Raw genomic sequence first — 15,964 nt, 5'->3', positions numbered from 1 at the left:
AGTCCTTCAATATCCTTTGTTCATATGGACTCTTTTGACCTAAATTGCGTTTTGTTTTATAAATGAGTACTGAATTGCATGGCCTCTAAAGGCACATTTTAAAAGTGTCCCATACAATAAGGGGATCTGCTGTACCATTCAGCAGATCTGCCGTATGTCTGAAAAAGTCAGTTATACATTCTCCTGTCCTAGTTCGAAACAATTTATCATCAAGTAGGCTTTGATTAAATTTCCAATATCCTCACCCACTTGGAAATTCTGTAAGAGTAATATATATGCCAATTATGTGATGGTCTGACCACATTCTGTCCCCTATCAACACTTTAACTTTTGGTGCCAGAGAGAATGACATAAGAAAGTAATCAAGACAACTAGCTTGATTAAGCCTCCGCCATGTATATCTCACTAGGTCAGGGTATTTAAGCCTCCATATATCCACTAATTCCAATATATCCATGACATTCATGATTTCCTTAAGTGCCTGAGGGTGATAGTTTGTAGTGTGATTTCCTTTCCGGTCCATAGAGGTATTTAAGACCGTATTGAAATCTCCCACCATAATAATAGAGTCTAGTGTTGCTTGTAGAGTTGATCAATTCTTATATATATTTTCAAAGATCAGGGGTGTTATTTAACTAGGCAAGTCAGTTTAGAATACATTCTTATTTACGATGACGACCTAGGGACAGTGGGTTAACTGCCTTGTTCAGGGGTAGAACGACAGATTTTAACCTTGTCAGCTCAGGGATTCGATCTAGCAACCTTTCAGTTACTGGCCCAACGCTCTAACCTCTAGGCTACCTGCTGGTTACTGGCCCAACGCTCTAACCACTAGGCTACCTGCTGGTTACTGGCCCAACGCTCTAACCACTAGGCTACCTGCTGGTTACTGGCCCAACGCTCTAACCACTAGGCTACCTGCTGGTTACTGGCCCAACGCTCTAACCACTAGGCTACCTGCTGGTTACTGGCCCAACACTCTAACCACTAGGCTACCTGCTGGTTACTGGCCCAACGCTCTAACCACTAGGCTACCTGCCGCCCCTATACTATTAATATGTATGAAAGGGGTATCAAACTATCAGGATGTAGATCAGGGGTATCAAACTATCAGGATGTAGATCAGAGGTGTTAAACTATCAGGATGTAGATCAGGGGTGTTAAACTATCAGGATGTAGATCAGGGGTGTCAAACTATCAGGATGTAGATCAGTGGTTCAAACTATTAGGATGTAGATCAGTAGTTAAACTATTAGGATGTAGATCAGGGGTGTTAAACTATCAGGATGTAGATCAGTAGTTAAACTATTAGGATGTAGATCAGGATGTAGATCAGGGGTGTTAAACTATCAGGATGTAGATCAGGGGTGTTAAACTATTAGGATGTAGATCAGGGGTGTTAAACTATCAGGATGTAGATCAGTAGTTAAACTATTAGGATGTAGATCAGGGGTGTCAAACTATCAGGATGTAGATCAGGATGTAGATCAGCGATGTTAAACTATTAGGATGTAGATCAGGGGTGTCAAACTATCAGGATGTAGATCAGGATGTAGATCAGGGGTGTCAAACTATCAGGATGTAGATCAGTAGTTAAACTATTAGGATGTAGATCAGGGGTGTCAAAGTCATTTTTCCCAATTCGCCACATTCAGTTTTCACCGTGGTCTGGAGGTGCCCTACTTAAAAAGAATCATATTTCCTCATTGGCTAAAATTTACAAAATATAGTTCTCTAGCCATCACTTTTGGAATTGTCCATGCCCTCTGACAGCCTAGCGTCTGTATTGATGATGTTTAGCAAGCTGGACAGAGTGAAGAGTATATCATTTATTTTAGTTATTTCAATGTCGATTAAGATCGTTTTCCCCCCAGAATGTTTTTTAGACATTTGTATTTTTACTAAAACCTCCTGCCAGTGCCCCTCTCCTTCCCAGTTGGCTGACAGTGAAGTTTCAGAGAGAGAACAGATATTTCCTCTTGGGCAGAAAGCCCCCTCACCCCTCTCCTGTCCTCTGTAGCCCACCACCATGAGCACGGTTCAACTCCCTGCTGCACTCTTATACTCTGCTTCTGTGTTAGGGTTACACTCTGTTATAATGCACTATAGATGTGTTATAGCGCATAAAGCTGTGTTCTAATGTTTTAAAGATCAGTTCTACTGTTTATTCCAGGGTGTGTTGGAGAGCTTCCTGGGCACGGCAGTATCTGGAGGGATCTTCTGTCTGCTGGCTGGCCAGCCTCTCACCATCCTCAGCAGCACTGGACCTGTTCTGGTCTTCGAGAGGCTGCTCTTCAACTTCAGCAAGTTAGGATCTTCACTTTACTCCGTAATCAGGGGGTTCTATCTAACCATGTACAATGACTTTGACTACCTGGAGTTCTAACTAACCATGGTTGGATTATGGTCATGGTTGCTGTTGTTACAGTAACTAACCATGGTGATTCCCTCTCCTCTCTCTATCCCTCTCTTTCTCCTTTCTCCTCCAGAGACAATGACTTTGACTATCTGGAGTTCCGGCTGTGGATTGGTCTGTGGTCTGCGTTCTTTTGTCTGCTGCTGGTTGCTACTGACGCCAGCTACATGGTTCAGTACTTCACCCGATTCACAGAGGAGGGCTTCTCCTGCCTCATCTCCTTCATCTTCATCTATGATGCCTTCAAGAAGATGCTGAAGCTGGCCGACTACTACCCCATCAACTCTGACTTCCAGATTGACTATGTCACCCAGTATGACTGTATGTGTATGGCCCCTACCATCTTAGGTAAGGCCTACCTACTAATCTACCCACTGTATGTGTATAGCCCCTACCATCTTAGGTAAGGCCTACCTACTAATCTACCCACTGTATGTGTATAGCCCCTACCATCTTAGGTAAGGCCTACCTACTAATCTACCCACTGTATGTGTATGGCCCCTACCATCTTAGGTAAGACCTACCTACCACCTTAAGCTTTCATGGCTGGGATAGGCTTCAGAAAAGTCCTAATTGAGGAAAATGTTGGTTCCTCTGAAGTTCTTGGCTCTCTGCAGAACAGTCATCTTGTCCTTAAACCTCAGGAGCTTGACCACCATCGGCCTGGGTCTGTCACCTAGGATGGTTACAGGTATTCCAGACAAGTCGGTGCGCTCCACCTCAGTCTTTGTATGATCCATCTGCAGCTTTTCAGTAAAGATTTCTCTCACTTTCTCGTCAGACTCTGCCCAGTTCTCACTCTGGTATGTCATCCACAACAATGTTATTTCTCCTCCCTCTAGATAGTCTGTTTTCCCAGTCATCTGTAATAATGATTCACAGACAGTGCTGATGTCATCTCACGTGGACTTCCAGTTTGTTGGCATCTTGCTGAATGTCTATTTCAGGACATCCACCTTTCCTTCTGAGCAGTGCAAACTGTTTTTAAGGACCTCTCTTGCCAGATCGTCCATTATTTTGTTGAGTCCATCAGTATTTGGACAAAGCTGTTAAAGTTATTTTCCTGTTGTTGTAACAACTGTTTGTAGAATCATTTTTGTTTGTTTAAAATATCCTTCACCTGTGATAGAGAAACACTGTCCTCTCCATGACTCCCACCTCTGGCTTTGGATGCCATGGTAGCAATGTAGGCTAACGCAGGTCCACGCAGTTCCAGACAGGGTAGGTCCCAGGGCAGATTAAAACAAACAGCAGGGATTTAGACATCCACAAGCCTGGTACAATCCATGGTCTCAGCCACAAGGGCTAACTGCGTCATGGGCTGTGTTCAAGCTGTCAAGGAAACCTGGCTAGCTTGATAGCTACTGTAGTCGCAGTTAGGCTAGCTTCTAGGCCAAGCAGCTCTTCAGACCATCGGTTGGCATAATCCCTGGACATATAGTAGCCATCCCAGCAACTGAGGCTAACTGCGTCGCAGGATCCAAATTCAAAAGGTAGCTAGTTACCAAACTTTTTCAACAGAACACTTTTTCAGAGACTTTCAAAACAACAAACCAAGCTCTCCCTTGTTCAAAGTTTGTGTGTGTGTGTGTCTGTCATAGTTAAGCTCCTATGCATGGCTGAGCTAAGCCTTATGGGGCATCATACCAGAAGGAGGAGGGGAAATGCAGACCAGTAGGAAGTAAATGAACCAGCCAGTGTTTCAGAAGACTGATGAATGGTAGATTCGGAACGTAAGCAAGCTGAAACACGTCAGCATTCTGCTGCTTTTCAGGGTTGTTGCTATAAGCACATACAGATGCAATGCTCTGAAGAAAGGACAACATCATGGATACACTTACTGAATATCTCTGATAGCTGTTGTTTTCTCCCTTTAAGATGAGGTTAGGGTTATGAGTTATGGTTACTGAAGGAGAATCAGGAGTCAGGACCACAGTCATAAGATCACATTACATTCCTGAAAGGGCCTTAGCTTGCAGAATGATTGTGTCCTGGTGTTCACCCTGCAGGAATAACCTTTAGACTATACACATCCCCTCTGGAGGGGAATAGTCACAAATATACTGCATTCAAACTGGTGAAATGGTCACAGATACTCTAGTCAAAATGAAATAGTCAAAATGATACTATAGTCTGTAGTGAAAAAGGTGAAATATTCAAAATAATACTGTAGTCTGTAGTGAAAAAGGTGAAATATTCAAAATGATAGCTATCAGTGCAGTGGTCACCAACCTTTCCTGAGTCAAGATCACTAGAACCTTTCCTGAGTCAAGATCACTAGATCCTTTCCTGAGTCAAGATCACTAAGATCCTTTACTGAGTCAAGATCACTAAGATCCTTTACTGAGTCAAGATCACTAGATCCTTTACTGAGTCAAGATCACTAGATCCTTTACTGGGTCAAGATCACTAGATCCTTTCCTGAGTCAAGATCACTAAGATCCTTTACTGAGTCAAGATCACTAAGATCCTTTACTGAGTCAAGATCACTAAGATCCTTTACTGAGTCAAGATCACTAAGATCCTTTACTGAGTCAAGATCACTAAGATCCTTTACTGAGTCAAGATCACTAGATCCTTTACTGAGTCAAGATCACTAGATCCTTTACTGAGTCAAGATCACTAAGATCCTTTACTGAGTCAAGATCACTAAGATCCTTTACTGAGTCAAGATCACTAGATCCTTTACTGAGTCAAGATCACTAAGATCCTTTACTGAGTCAAGATCACTAGATCCTTTACTGAGTCAAGATCACTAGATCCTTTCCTGAGTCAAGATCACTAAGATCCTTTACTGAGTCAAGATCACTAGATCCTTTACTGGGTCAAGATCACTAGATCCTTTCCTGAGTCAAGATCACTAAGATCCTTTACTGAGTCAAGATCACTAGATCCTTTACTGGGTCAAGATCACTAGATCCTTTACTGAGTCAAGATCACTAGATCCTTTCCTGAGTCAAGATCACTAGATCCTTTACTGAGTCAAGATCACTAGATCCTTTACTGAGTCAAGATCACTAAGATCCTTTACTGAGTCAAGATCACTAAGATCCTTTACTGAGTCAAGATCACTAAGATCCTTTACTGAGTCAAGATCACTAAGATCCTTTACTGAGTCAAGATCACTAAGATCCTTTACTGAGTCAAGATCACTAAGATCCTTTACTGAGTCAAGATCACTAAGATCCTTTACTGAGTCAAGATCACTAAGATCCTTTACTGAGTCAAGATCACTAGATCCTTTACTGAGTCAATATCACTAAGATCCTTTACTGAGTCAAGATCACTAAGATCCTTTACTGAGTCAATATCACTAGATCCTTTACTGAGTCAATATCACTTAGATCCTTTACTGAGTCAATATCACTTAGATCCTTTACTGAGTCAAGATCACTAGATCCTTTACTGAGTCAAGATCACTAGATCCTTTACTGAGTCAATATCACTTAGATCCTTTACTGAGTCAAGATCACTAAGATCCTTTACTGAGTCAAGATCACTAAGATCCTTTACTGAGTCAAGATCACTAGATCCTTTACTGAGTCAAGATCACTAAGATCCTTTCCTGAGTCAAGATCACTAAGATCCTTTCCTGAGTCAAGATCACTAGATCCTTTACTGAGTCAAGATCACTAAGATCCTTTACTGAGTCAAGATCACTAAGATCCTTTCCTGAGTCAAGATCACTAAGATCTTTTACTGAGTCAAGATCACTAGATCCTTTACTGAGTCAAGATCACTAAGATCCTTTACTGAGTCAAGATCACTTAGATCCTTTACTGAGTCAAGATCACTAAGATCCTTTACTGAGTCAAGATCACTAGATCCTTTACTGAGTCAAGATCACTAGATCCTTTACTGAGTCAAGATCACTAAGATCCTTTACTGAGTCAAGATCACTTAGATCCTTTACTGAGTCAAGATCACTAAGATCCTTTACTGAGTCAAGATCACTAGATCCTTTACTGAGTCAAGATCACTAGATCCTTTACTGAGTCAAGATCACTAGATCCTTTACTGAGTCAAGATCACTAAGATCCTTTACTGAGTCAAGATCACTAAGATCCTTTACTGAGTCAAGATCACTAAGATCCTTTACTGAGTCAAGATCACTAAGATCCTTTACTGAGTCAAGATCACTTAGATCCTTTACTGAGTCAAGATCACTAGATCCTTTACTGAGTCAAGATCACTAGATCCTTTACTGAGTCAAGATCACTAGATCCTTTACTGAGTCAATATCACTTAGATCCTTTACTGGGTCAAGATCACTAGATCCTTTACTGAGTCAATATCACTAGATCCTTTACTGAGTCAATATCACTTAGATCCTTTACTGAGTCAAGATCACTAGATCCTTTACTGAGTCAAGATCACTAGATCCTTTACTGAGTCAAGATCACTAGATCCTTTACTGAGTCAAGATCACTAAGATCCTTTACTGAGTCAAGATCACTAAGATCCTTTACTGAGTCAAGATCACTAAGATCCTTTACTGAGTCAAGATCACTAGATCCTTTACTGAGTCAATATCACTAAGATCCTTTACTGAGTCAAGATCACTAAGATCCTTTACTGAGTCAATATCACTAGATCCTTTACTGAGTCAATATCACTTAGATCCTTTACTGAGTCAATATCACTTAGATCCTTTACTGAGTCAAGATCACTAAGATCCTTTACTGAGTCAAGATCACTAAGATCCTTTACTGAGTCAAGATCACTAGATCCTTTACTGAGTCAAGATCACTAGATCCTTTACTGAGTCAATATCACTTAGATCCTTTACTGAGTCAAGATCACTAAGATCCTTTACTGAGTCAAGATCACTAAGATCCTTTACTGAGTCAAGATCACTAGATCCTTTACTGAGTCAAGATCACTAAGATCCTTTCCTGAGTCAAGATCACTAAGATCCTTTCCTGAGTCAAGATCACTAGATCCTTTACTGAGTCAAGATCACTAAGATCCTTTACTGAGTCAAGATCACTAAGATCCTTTCCTGAGTCAAGATCACTAAGATCCTTTACTGAGTCAAGATCACTAGATCCTTTCCTGAGTCAAGATCACTAAGATCCTTTCCTGAGTCAAGATCACTAGATCCTTTACTGAGTCAAGATCACTAAGATCCTTTCCTGAGTCAAGATCACTAAGATCCTTTACTGAGTCAAGATCACTAGATCCTTTACTGAGTCAAGATCACTAGATCCTTTACTGAGTCAAGATCACTAAGATCCTTTCCTGAGTCAAGATCACTAAGATCCTTTACTGAGTCAAGATCACTAGATCCTTTACTGAGTCAAGATCACTAAGATCCTTTACTGAGTCAAGATCACTTAGATCCTTTACTGAGTCAAGATCACTAAGATCCTTTACTGAGTCAAGATCACTAGATCCTTTACTGAGTCAAGATCACTAGATCCTTTACTGAGTCAAGATCACTAGATCCTTTACTGAGTCAAGATCACTAAGATCCTTTACTGAGTCAAGATCACTAAGATCCTTTACTGAGTCAAGATCACTAAGATCCTTTACTGAGTCAAGATCACTAAGATCCTTTACTGAGTCAAGATCACTAAGATCCTTTACTGAGTCAAGATCACTTAGATCCTTTACTGAGTCAAGATCACTAGATCCTTTACTGAGTCAAGATCACTAGATCCTTTACTGAGTCAAGATCACTAGATCCTTTACTGAGTCAATATCACTTAGATCCTTTACTGGGTCAAGATCACTAGATCCTTTACTGAGTCAATATCACTAGATCCTTTACTGAGTCAATATCACTTAGATCCTTTACTGAGTCAAGATCACTAGATCCTTTACTGAGTCAAGATCACTAGATCCTTTACTGAGTCAAGATCACTAGATCCTTTACTGAGTCAAGATCACTTAGATCCTTTACTGAGTCAAAATGCATGTTGAGATCTACCGCTCTTGTTTTTTATGAACATGCCTTAAACAAATGTTAGCCTACGCAACATTGACCAATTAAAAACAGTACTGTAGCAATGGGGTTTGTGCAGAAAACTATAGGCCCAATACATTATCACCGCATACTGGCTTTGCTTGAATTTACCTGCATTTTTTAAATTTTTTAAAGTCTTTCAAAATGTTAAAATCATTCAGAATTTGAGGTAGGCTATATGATCACACTGGTAATAGATCCATTGTTGTATTACTTGTGAGGAACAGCTGAGTGAGCATACATTTAAATAATTAGCTTTTTATTTTACTGGGCTGATGGTGCCTGCATCTGATGATCAGTCTCAGCTGAGGGAGAGAGCAGCAGACTGAGGGTCAGTCTCAGCGGAGGGAGAGAGCAGCAGACTGAGGGTCAGTCTCAGCGGAGGGAGAGAGCAGCAGACTGAGGGTCAGTCACAGCAGAGGGAGAGAGCAGCAGACTGAGGGTCAGTCTCAGCAGAGGGAGAAAGCAGCAGACTGAGGGTCAGTGTCAGCTGAGGGAGAGAGCATCAGACTGAGGGTCAGTCTCAGCGGAGGGAGAGAGCAGCAGACTGAGGGTCAGTCTCAGCTGAGGGAGAGAGCAGCAGACTGAGGGTCCGTCTCAGCGGAGGGAGAGAGCAGCAGACTGAGGGTCATTCACAGCAGAGGGAGAGAGCAGCAGACTGAGGGTCAGTCTCAGCAGAGGGAGAGAGCAGCAGACTGAGGGTCAGTCTCAGCAGAGGGAGAGAGCAGCAGACTGAGGGTCAGTCTCAGCAGAGGGAGAGAGCAGCAGACTGAGGGTCAGTCTCAGCTGAGGGAGAGAGCAGCAGACTGAGGGTCCGTCTCAGCGGAGGGAGAGAGCAGCAGACTGAGGGTCCTTCTCTCAACATCTCTCCGCTCTCCCTTTCCTCCACTGACCAAAAAGGGACACCGTCTTCCAGCTGATGGTGAAACTCGAGTCGTAACCCATTATTTCAGCCTCATGCTCAAATTCATGTTGTTACTCCTATTAACAGAGAAAGTGAAATATTCCTTGATATTAAAAAACACCCAAGCCGCTAATAATAACAACAACGCAATGCTATAGATACTCTGTCCTACTCATTCATTACTGCTGCAGTGCTTGTTGTAGCGCTGAGTGGAAATAGGAAGAACGCGCATTTTATGACTTATAAAAGTGTTGAATACAAAGTGTTGACAGTGCTGAGTAAGAACTTAAACATGAACTCAGCAGCTCTTTGATGTATTCATTGACAGTCTGTCTCCAGTCACGGTTTTAAACGTTTTGAAATCTCACAGTATCAATTTTGCCGTAGCTTTCTTTCATGCCTTCTACCTTACTGCAGACTCGGTCATCTGAGCCATCTGATTGGCCAGCGGTAGGCCGATAGTACACTTGATTTCATCTCCGGGCCAAGCGGGAAGGCAGAGTTTGTACCTTCAGACACATGAAATGGCAACAGTTTGCCTGCCCGGCGCGCAGGGCAGCTGAATTGGCTGCACCCACCACCAACAGTTTGCCTGCCCGGCGCGCAGGGCAACTGAATTGGCTGCACCCACCACCAACAGCCACCACCCACCACCAACAGCCACCACCCACCACCAACAGCCACCACCCACCAACAACAGCCACCACCCACCACCAGCAGCCACCACCCACCACCAACAGCCACCACCCACCAGCAACAGCCACCACCCACCACCAACAGCCACCACCCACCACCAACAGTTTGCCTGCCCGGCGCATAGGGCAGCTGAATTGGCTGCACCCACCACCAACAGCCACCACCCACCACCAACAGCCACCACCCACCACCAACAGCCACCACCCACCACCAACAGCCACCACCCACCAACAACAGCCACCACCCACCACCAGCAGCCACCACCCACCACCAACAGCCACCACCCACCAGCAACAGCCACCACCCACCACCAACAGCCACCACCCACCACCAACAGTTTGCCTGCCCGGCGCATAGGGCAGCTGAATTGGCTGCACCCACCACCAACAGCCACCACCCACCACCAACAGCCACCACCCACCACCAACAGCCACCACCCACCACCAACAGCCACCACCCACCACCAACAGCCACCACCCACCACCAACAGATTGCCTGCACGGGGCGCAGGGCAGCTGAATTGGCTGCACCCACCACCAACAGCCACCACCCACCATCAACAGCCACCACCCACCATCAACAGCCACCACCCACCATCAACAGCCACCACCCACCACCAACAGCCACCACCCACCACCAACAGCCACCACCCACCACCAACAGCCACCACTCACCATCAACAGCCACCACCCACCATCAACAGCCACCACCCACCACCAACAGCCACCACCAACAGCCCCCACCCACCACCAACAGCCACCACCCACCACCAACAGTTTGCCTGCCCGGCGCGCAGGGCAGCTGAATTGTCTGCACCCACCACCAACAGCCACCACCCACCACCAACAGCCACCACCCACCATCAACAGCCACCACCCACCATCAACAGCCACCACCCACCACCAACAGCCACCACCCACCAACAGCAGCCACCACCCACCACCAGCAGCCACCACCCACCACCAACAGCCACCACCCACCACCAACAGCCACCACCCACCACCAACAGCCACCACCCACCACCAACAGCCACCACCCACCACCAACAGCCACCACCCACCACCAACAGCCACCACCAACAGCCACCACCCACCACCAACAGCCACCACCAACAGCCACCAGCCACCACCAACAGCCACCACCAACAGCCACCAGCCACCACCCACCACCAACAGCCACCACCCACCACCAACAGCCACCACCCACCACCAACAGCCACCACCAACAGCCACCACCCACCACCAACAGCCACCACCAACAGCCAACAGCCACCACGAACAGCCACCACCCACCACCAACAGCCACCACCAACAGCCACCACCCACCACCAACAGCCACCACCAACAGCCACCACCCACCACCCACCACCAACAGCCACCACCCACCACCAACAGCCACCACCCACCACCAACAGCCACCACCAACAGCCACCACCCACCACCACCAGCCACCACCAACAGCCACCACCCACCAACAACAGCCACCAGCCACCACCAGCAGCCACCACCCACCACCAACAGCCACCACCCACCACCAAAAGCCACCAGCCACCACCAACAGCCACCACCCACCACCAACAGATTGCCTGCACGGGGCGCAGGGCAGCTGAATTGGCTGCACCCACCACCAACAGCCACCACCCACCATCAACAGCCACCACCCACCATCAACAGCCACCACCCACCATCAACAGCCACCACCCACCACCAACAGCCACCACCCACCACCAACAGCCACCACCCACCACCAACAGCCACCACTCACCATCAACAGCCACCACCCACCATCAACAGCCACCACCCACCACCAACAGCCACCACCAACAGCCCCCACCCACCACCAACAGCCACCACCCACCACCAACAGTTTGCCTGCCCGGCGCGCAGGGCAGCTGAATTGTCTGCACCCACCACCAACAGCCACCACCCACCACCAACAGCCACCACCCACCATCAACAGCCACCACCCACCATCAACAGCCACCACCCACCACCAACAGCCACCACCCACCAACAGCAGCCACCACCCACCACCAGCAGCCACCACCCACCACCAACAGCCACCACCCACCACCAACAGCCACCACCCACCACCACCCACCACCAACAGCCACCACCCACCACCAACAGCCACCACCCACCACCAACAGCCACCACCCACCACCAACAGCCACCACCAACAGCCACCACCCACCACCAACAGCCACCAGCCACCACCCACCACCAACAGCCACCACCCACCACCAACAGCCACCACCCACCACCAACAGCCACCACCAACAGCCACCACCCACCACCAACAGCCACCACCAACAGCCACCACCCACCACCAGCAGCCACCACCCACCACCAACAGCCACCACCCACCACCAGCAGCCACCAGCAGCCACCACCCACCACCAACAGCCACCATCCACCACCAACAGCCACCACCCACCACCAACAGCCACCACCCACCACCAACAGCCACCACCCACCACCAACAGCCACCACCCACCATCAACAGCCACCACCCACCACCAACAGCCACCACCCACCACCAACAGCCACCACCCACCACCAACAGCCACCACCAACAGCCACCACCCACCACCACCAACAGCCACCAGCCACCACCAGCAGCCACCACCCACCATCAACAGCCACCACCCACCACCAACAGCCACCACCCACCACCAACAGCCACCACCCACCACCAACAGCCACCACCCACCACCAACAGCCACCACCCACCACCACCAGCCACCACCCACCACCAACAGCCACCACCCACCACCAACAGCCACCACCCACCACCAACAGCCACCACCCACCACCAACAGCCACCACCCACCACCAACAGCCACCAGCCACCACCAACAGCCACCACCCACCACTAACAGCCACCACCAACAGCCACCACCCACCACCAACAGCCACCACCCACCACCAACAGCCACCACCAACAGCCACCACCCACCACCACCAGCCACCACCAACAGCCACCACCCACCACCAACAGCCACCACCAACAGCCACCAGCCACCACCAACAGCCACCACCCACCACCAACAGCCACCACCCACCACCAACAGCCACCACCCACCACCAACAGCCACCACCCACCACCAACAGTTTGAGACTAATAAAGAATAGGAACACAAGGTTGTGTCGTTGGGTTTTTTACAGAAATGTTTGGCGATCGACTAGAAAGGCCTTAGATATCGACAAGTCGATCGCGATCGACCGGTTAGTTACAACTTCTCTAGTGAAACAAATTAAATTGTTAAAATTATACTGTAGTTTGTGGTGAAACAAGTGAAATAGCCAAAATGATACTGTAGTCTGTAGTGAAACAAATCAAATCAAAGTTTATTTGTCACGTGCGCCGAATACAACAGGTGTAGACCTTATAGTGAAATGCTGAATACAACAGGTGTAGTAGACCTCATAGTGAAATGCTGAATACAACAGGTGTAGACCTCACAGTGAAATGCTGAATACAACAGGTGTAGTAGACCTCACAGTGAAATGCTGAATACAACAGGTGTAGTAGACCTCACAGTGAAATGCTGAATACAACAGGTGTAGACCTTATAGTGAAATGCTTACTTACAGGCTCTAACCAATAGTGCACAAAGGTATTAGGTGAACAATAGGTAGGTAAAGAAATAAAACAACAGTAAAAAGACAGGCTATATACAGTAGAGAGGTTATATACAGTAGAGAGGTTATATACAGTAGAGAGGCTATATACAGTAGAGAGGCTATATACAGTAGAGAGGCTATATACAGTAGAGAGGCTATATACAGTAGCGAGGCTATATACAGTAGAGAGGCTATATACAGTAGAGAGGCTATATACAGTAGAGGTTATATACAGTAGAGAGGCTATATACAGTAGAGAGGCTATATACAGTAGCGAGGCTATAAAAGTAGCGAGGCTATATACAGTAGAGAGGATATATACAGTAGAGAGGCTATATACAGTAGCGAGGCTATAAAAGTAGCGAGGCTACATACAGACACCGGTTAGTCGGGCTGATTGAGGTAGTATGTACATGTAGATATGGTTAAAGTGACTATGCATATATGATGAACAGAGAGTAGCAGTAGCGTAAAAAGAGGGGTTTGGGGGGGGGGGCACACAATGCAAATAGTCTGGAAAGCCATTTGATTACCTGTTCAGGAGTCTTATGGCTTGGGGGTAAAAACTGTTGAGAAGCCTTTTTGTCCTAGACTTGGCACTCTGGTACCGCTTGCCGTGCGGTAGTAGAGAGAACAGTCTATGACTGGGGTGACTGGGGTCTTTGACAATTTTTTCAGCCTTCCTCCTTGCCTTAGTCTTGGTTACGTTGAGGGATAGGTTGTTATTCTGATGTTGGAGCCGTGTTTGGCCATGCAGTCGTGTGTGAACAGGGAGTACAGGAGGGGACTAAGCACGCACCCCTGAGGAGCCCCGTGTTGAGGATCAGCATGGCAGATGTGTTGCTACCTACCCTCACCACCTGGGGGCGGCCCGTCAGGAAGTCCAGGATCCAGTTGCAGAGGGAGGTGTTTAGTCCCAGGGTCCTTAGCTTAGTGATGAGCTTTGAGGGGACTATGGTTTTGAACGCTGAGCTGTAGTCAATGAATAGCATTCTTACATAGGTGTTCCTTTTGTCCAGGTTGGAAAGAGCAGTGTTGAGGCAATAGAGATTGCATCATCTGTGGATCTGTGAAATAGTCAAAATTATACTGCAGTCTGTAGTGAAACAAGTCAAATAGTCAAAAGTATTCATGACTCACCACCTGGTTTCGGTCTGATGTAGCAAAATGTGAAATTGTGTTTTTATACATTGGATAAACGTAGAGACTCAGAGCTACAAAATGGTATATCATACACTTTTTTTACAATTTCTCTCCTTAAAATGTGATTTTAAACCTAACCTTAACCACACTGCTAACCTTAAATTAGAACCAAACTTCCCTCCCCCCCCCCCCCATTTTTTTTTATGCATTTTTATGATTAAAGGCAATTCTGATTTTGTGACTGTGGTAACTAGTGGAAACCGTTGTGCTTAGTGTTCAGTGTATTTGGAAAGTATTCAGACCCCTTGACATTTTGTTAAGTTACAGCCTTACTCTAAAATGGATTAAAGAGTTTCCCCCCCTCATCAATCTACACCCAATACCCCATAATGACAAAGAAAAAAAAGTTTTTTTGCAAATGTATTAAAAATGAAAAACGCTAATATCACATTTACATGAGTATTCAGACCCTTTACTCAGTACTTTGTTGAAGCACCTTTGGCAGCGATTACAGCTTTGAGTCTTTTTTACATTTTTTTGCATTTCTAAAAACCTGTTTTCGCTTTGTCGTTATGGGGTATTGTGTGTACGTAGATGGATGACAAAAACATATATATTTTAGAATAATCAAATCAAATCAAATTTATTTTTATATAGCCCTTCGTACATCAGCTGATATTCTCAAAGTGCTGTACAGAAACCCAGCCTAAAACCCCAAACAGCAAGCAAAGCATGTGAAAGAAGCACAGTGGCTAGGAAAAACTCCCTAGGAAAAACTCCCTAGAAAGGCCAAAAACCTAGGAAGAAACCTAGAGAGGAACCAGGCTATGAGGGGTGGCCAGTCCTCTTCTGGCTGTGCAGGGTGGATATTATAACAGAACATGGTCAAGATGTTAAAATGTTCATAAATGACCAGCATGGTCAAATAATAATAATCATAGTAGTTGTCGAGGGTGCAACAAGCACGTCCGGTGAACAGGTCAGGGTTCCATAGCCGCAGGCAGAACAGTTGAAACTGGAGCAGCAGCACGGCCAGGTGGACTGGGGACAGCAAGGAGTCATCATACCAGGTAGTCCTGAGGCATGGTCCTAGGGCTCAGGTCCTCCGAGAGAAAGACAGAAAGAGAGAATTAGAGAGAGCATATTTAAATTCACACAGGACACCGGATAAGACAAGAGAAATACTCCAGATGTAACAGACTGACCCTAGC

At 46.3% G+C, this 15,964-nt stretch overlaps 1 protein-coding gene across 5 annotated transcripts in view; it reads left to right on the top strand.

Moving 5' to 3' along the window:
- slc4a4a (solute carrier family 4 member 4a) overlaps positions 1-15,964 on the top strand; it is a 220,119-nt gene that overhangs the window by 153,601 nt on the left and 50,554 nt on the right. For all 5 annotated transcript variants that reach the window (XM_045706591.2, XM_045706588.2, XM_045706590.2 and 2 more), the window contains 2 exons: positions 2,174-2,307; positions 2,490-2,764. In XM_045706591.2, coding sequence (XP_045562547.1) covers positions 2,174-2,307; positions 2,490-2,764 — 409 coding nt within the window. The remainder of the gene's footprint in view (positions 1-2,173; positions 2,308-2,489; positions 2,765-15,964) is intronic.

Source organism: Salmo salar, chromosome 24, assembly GCF_965601325.2.
Source record: "Salmo salar chromosome 24, fSalSal1, whole genome shotgun sequence".
NCBI lineage: Eukaryota > Metazoa > Chordata > Actinopteri > Salmoniformes > Salmonidae > Salmo > Salmo salar.
Note: the sequence above shows the minus strand (reverse complement) of the source record. Positions and strands in the feature narration are given on the sequence as shown.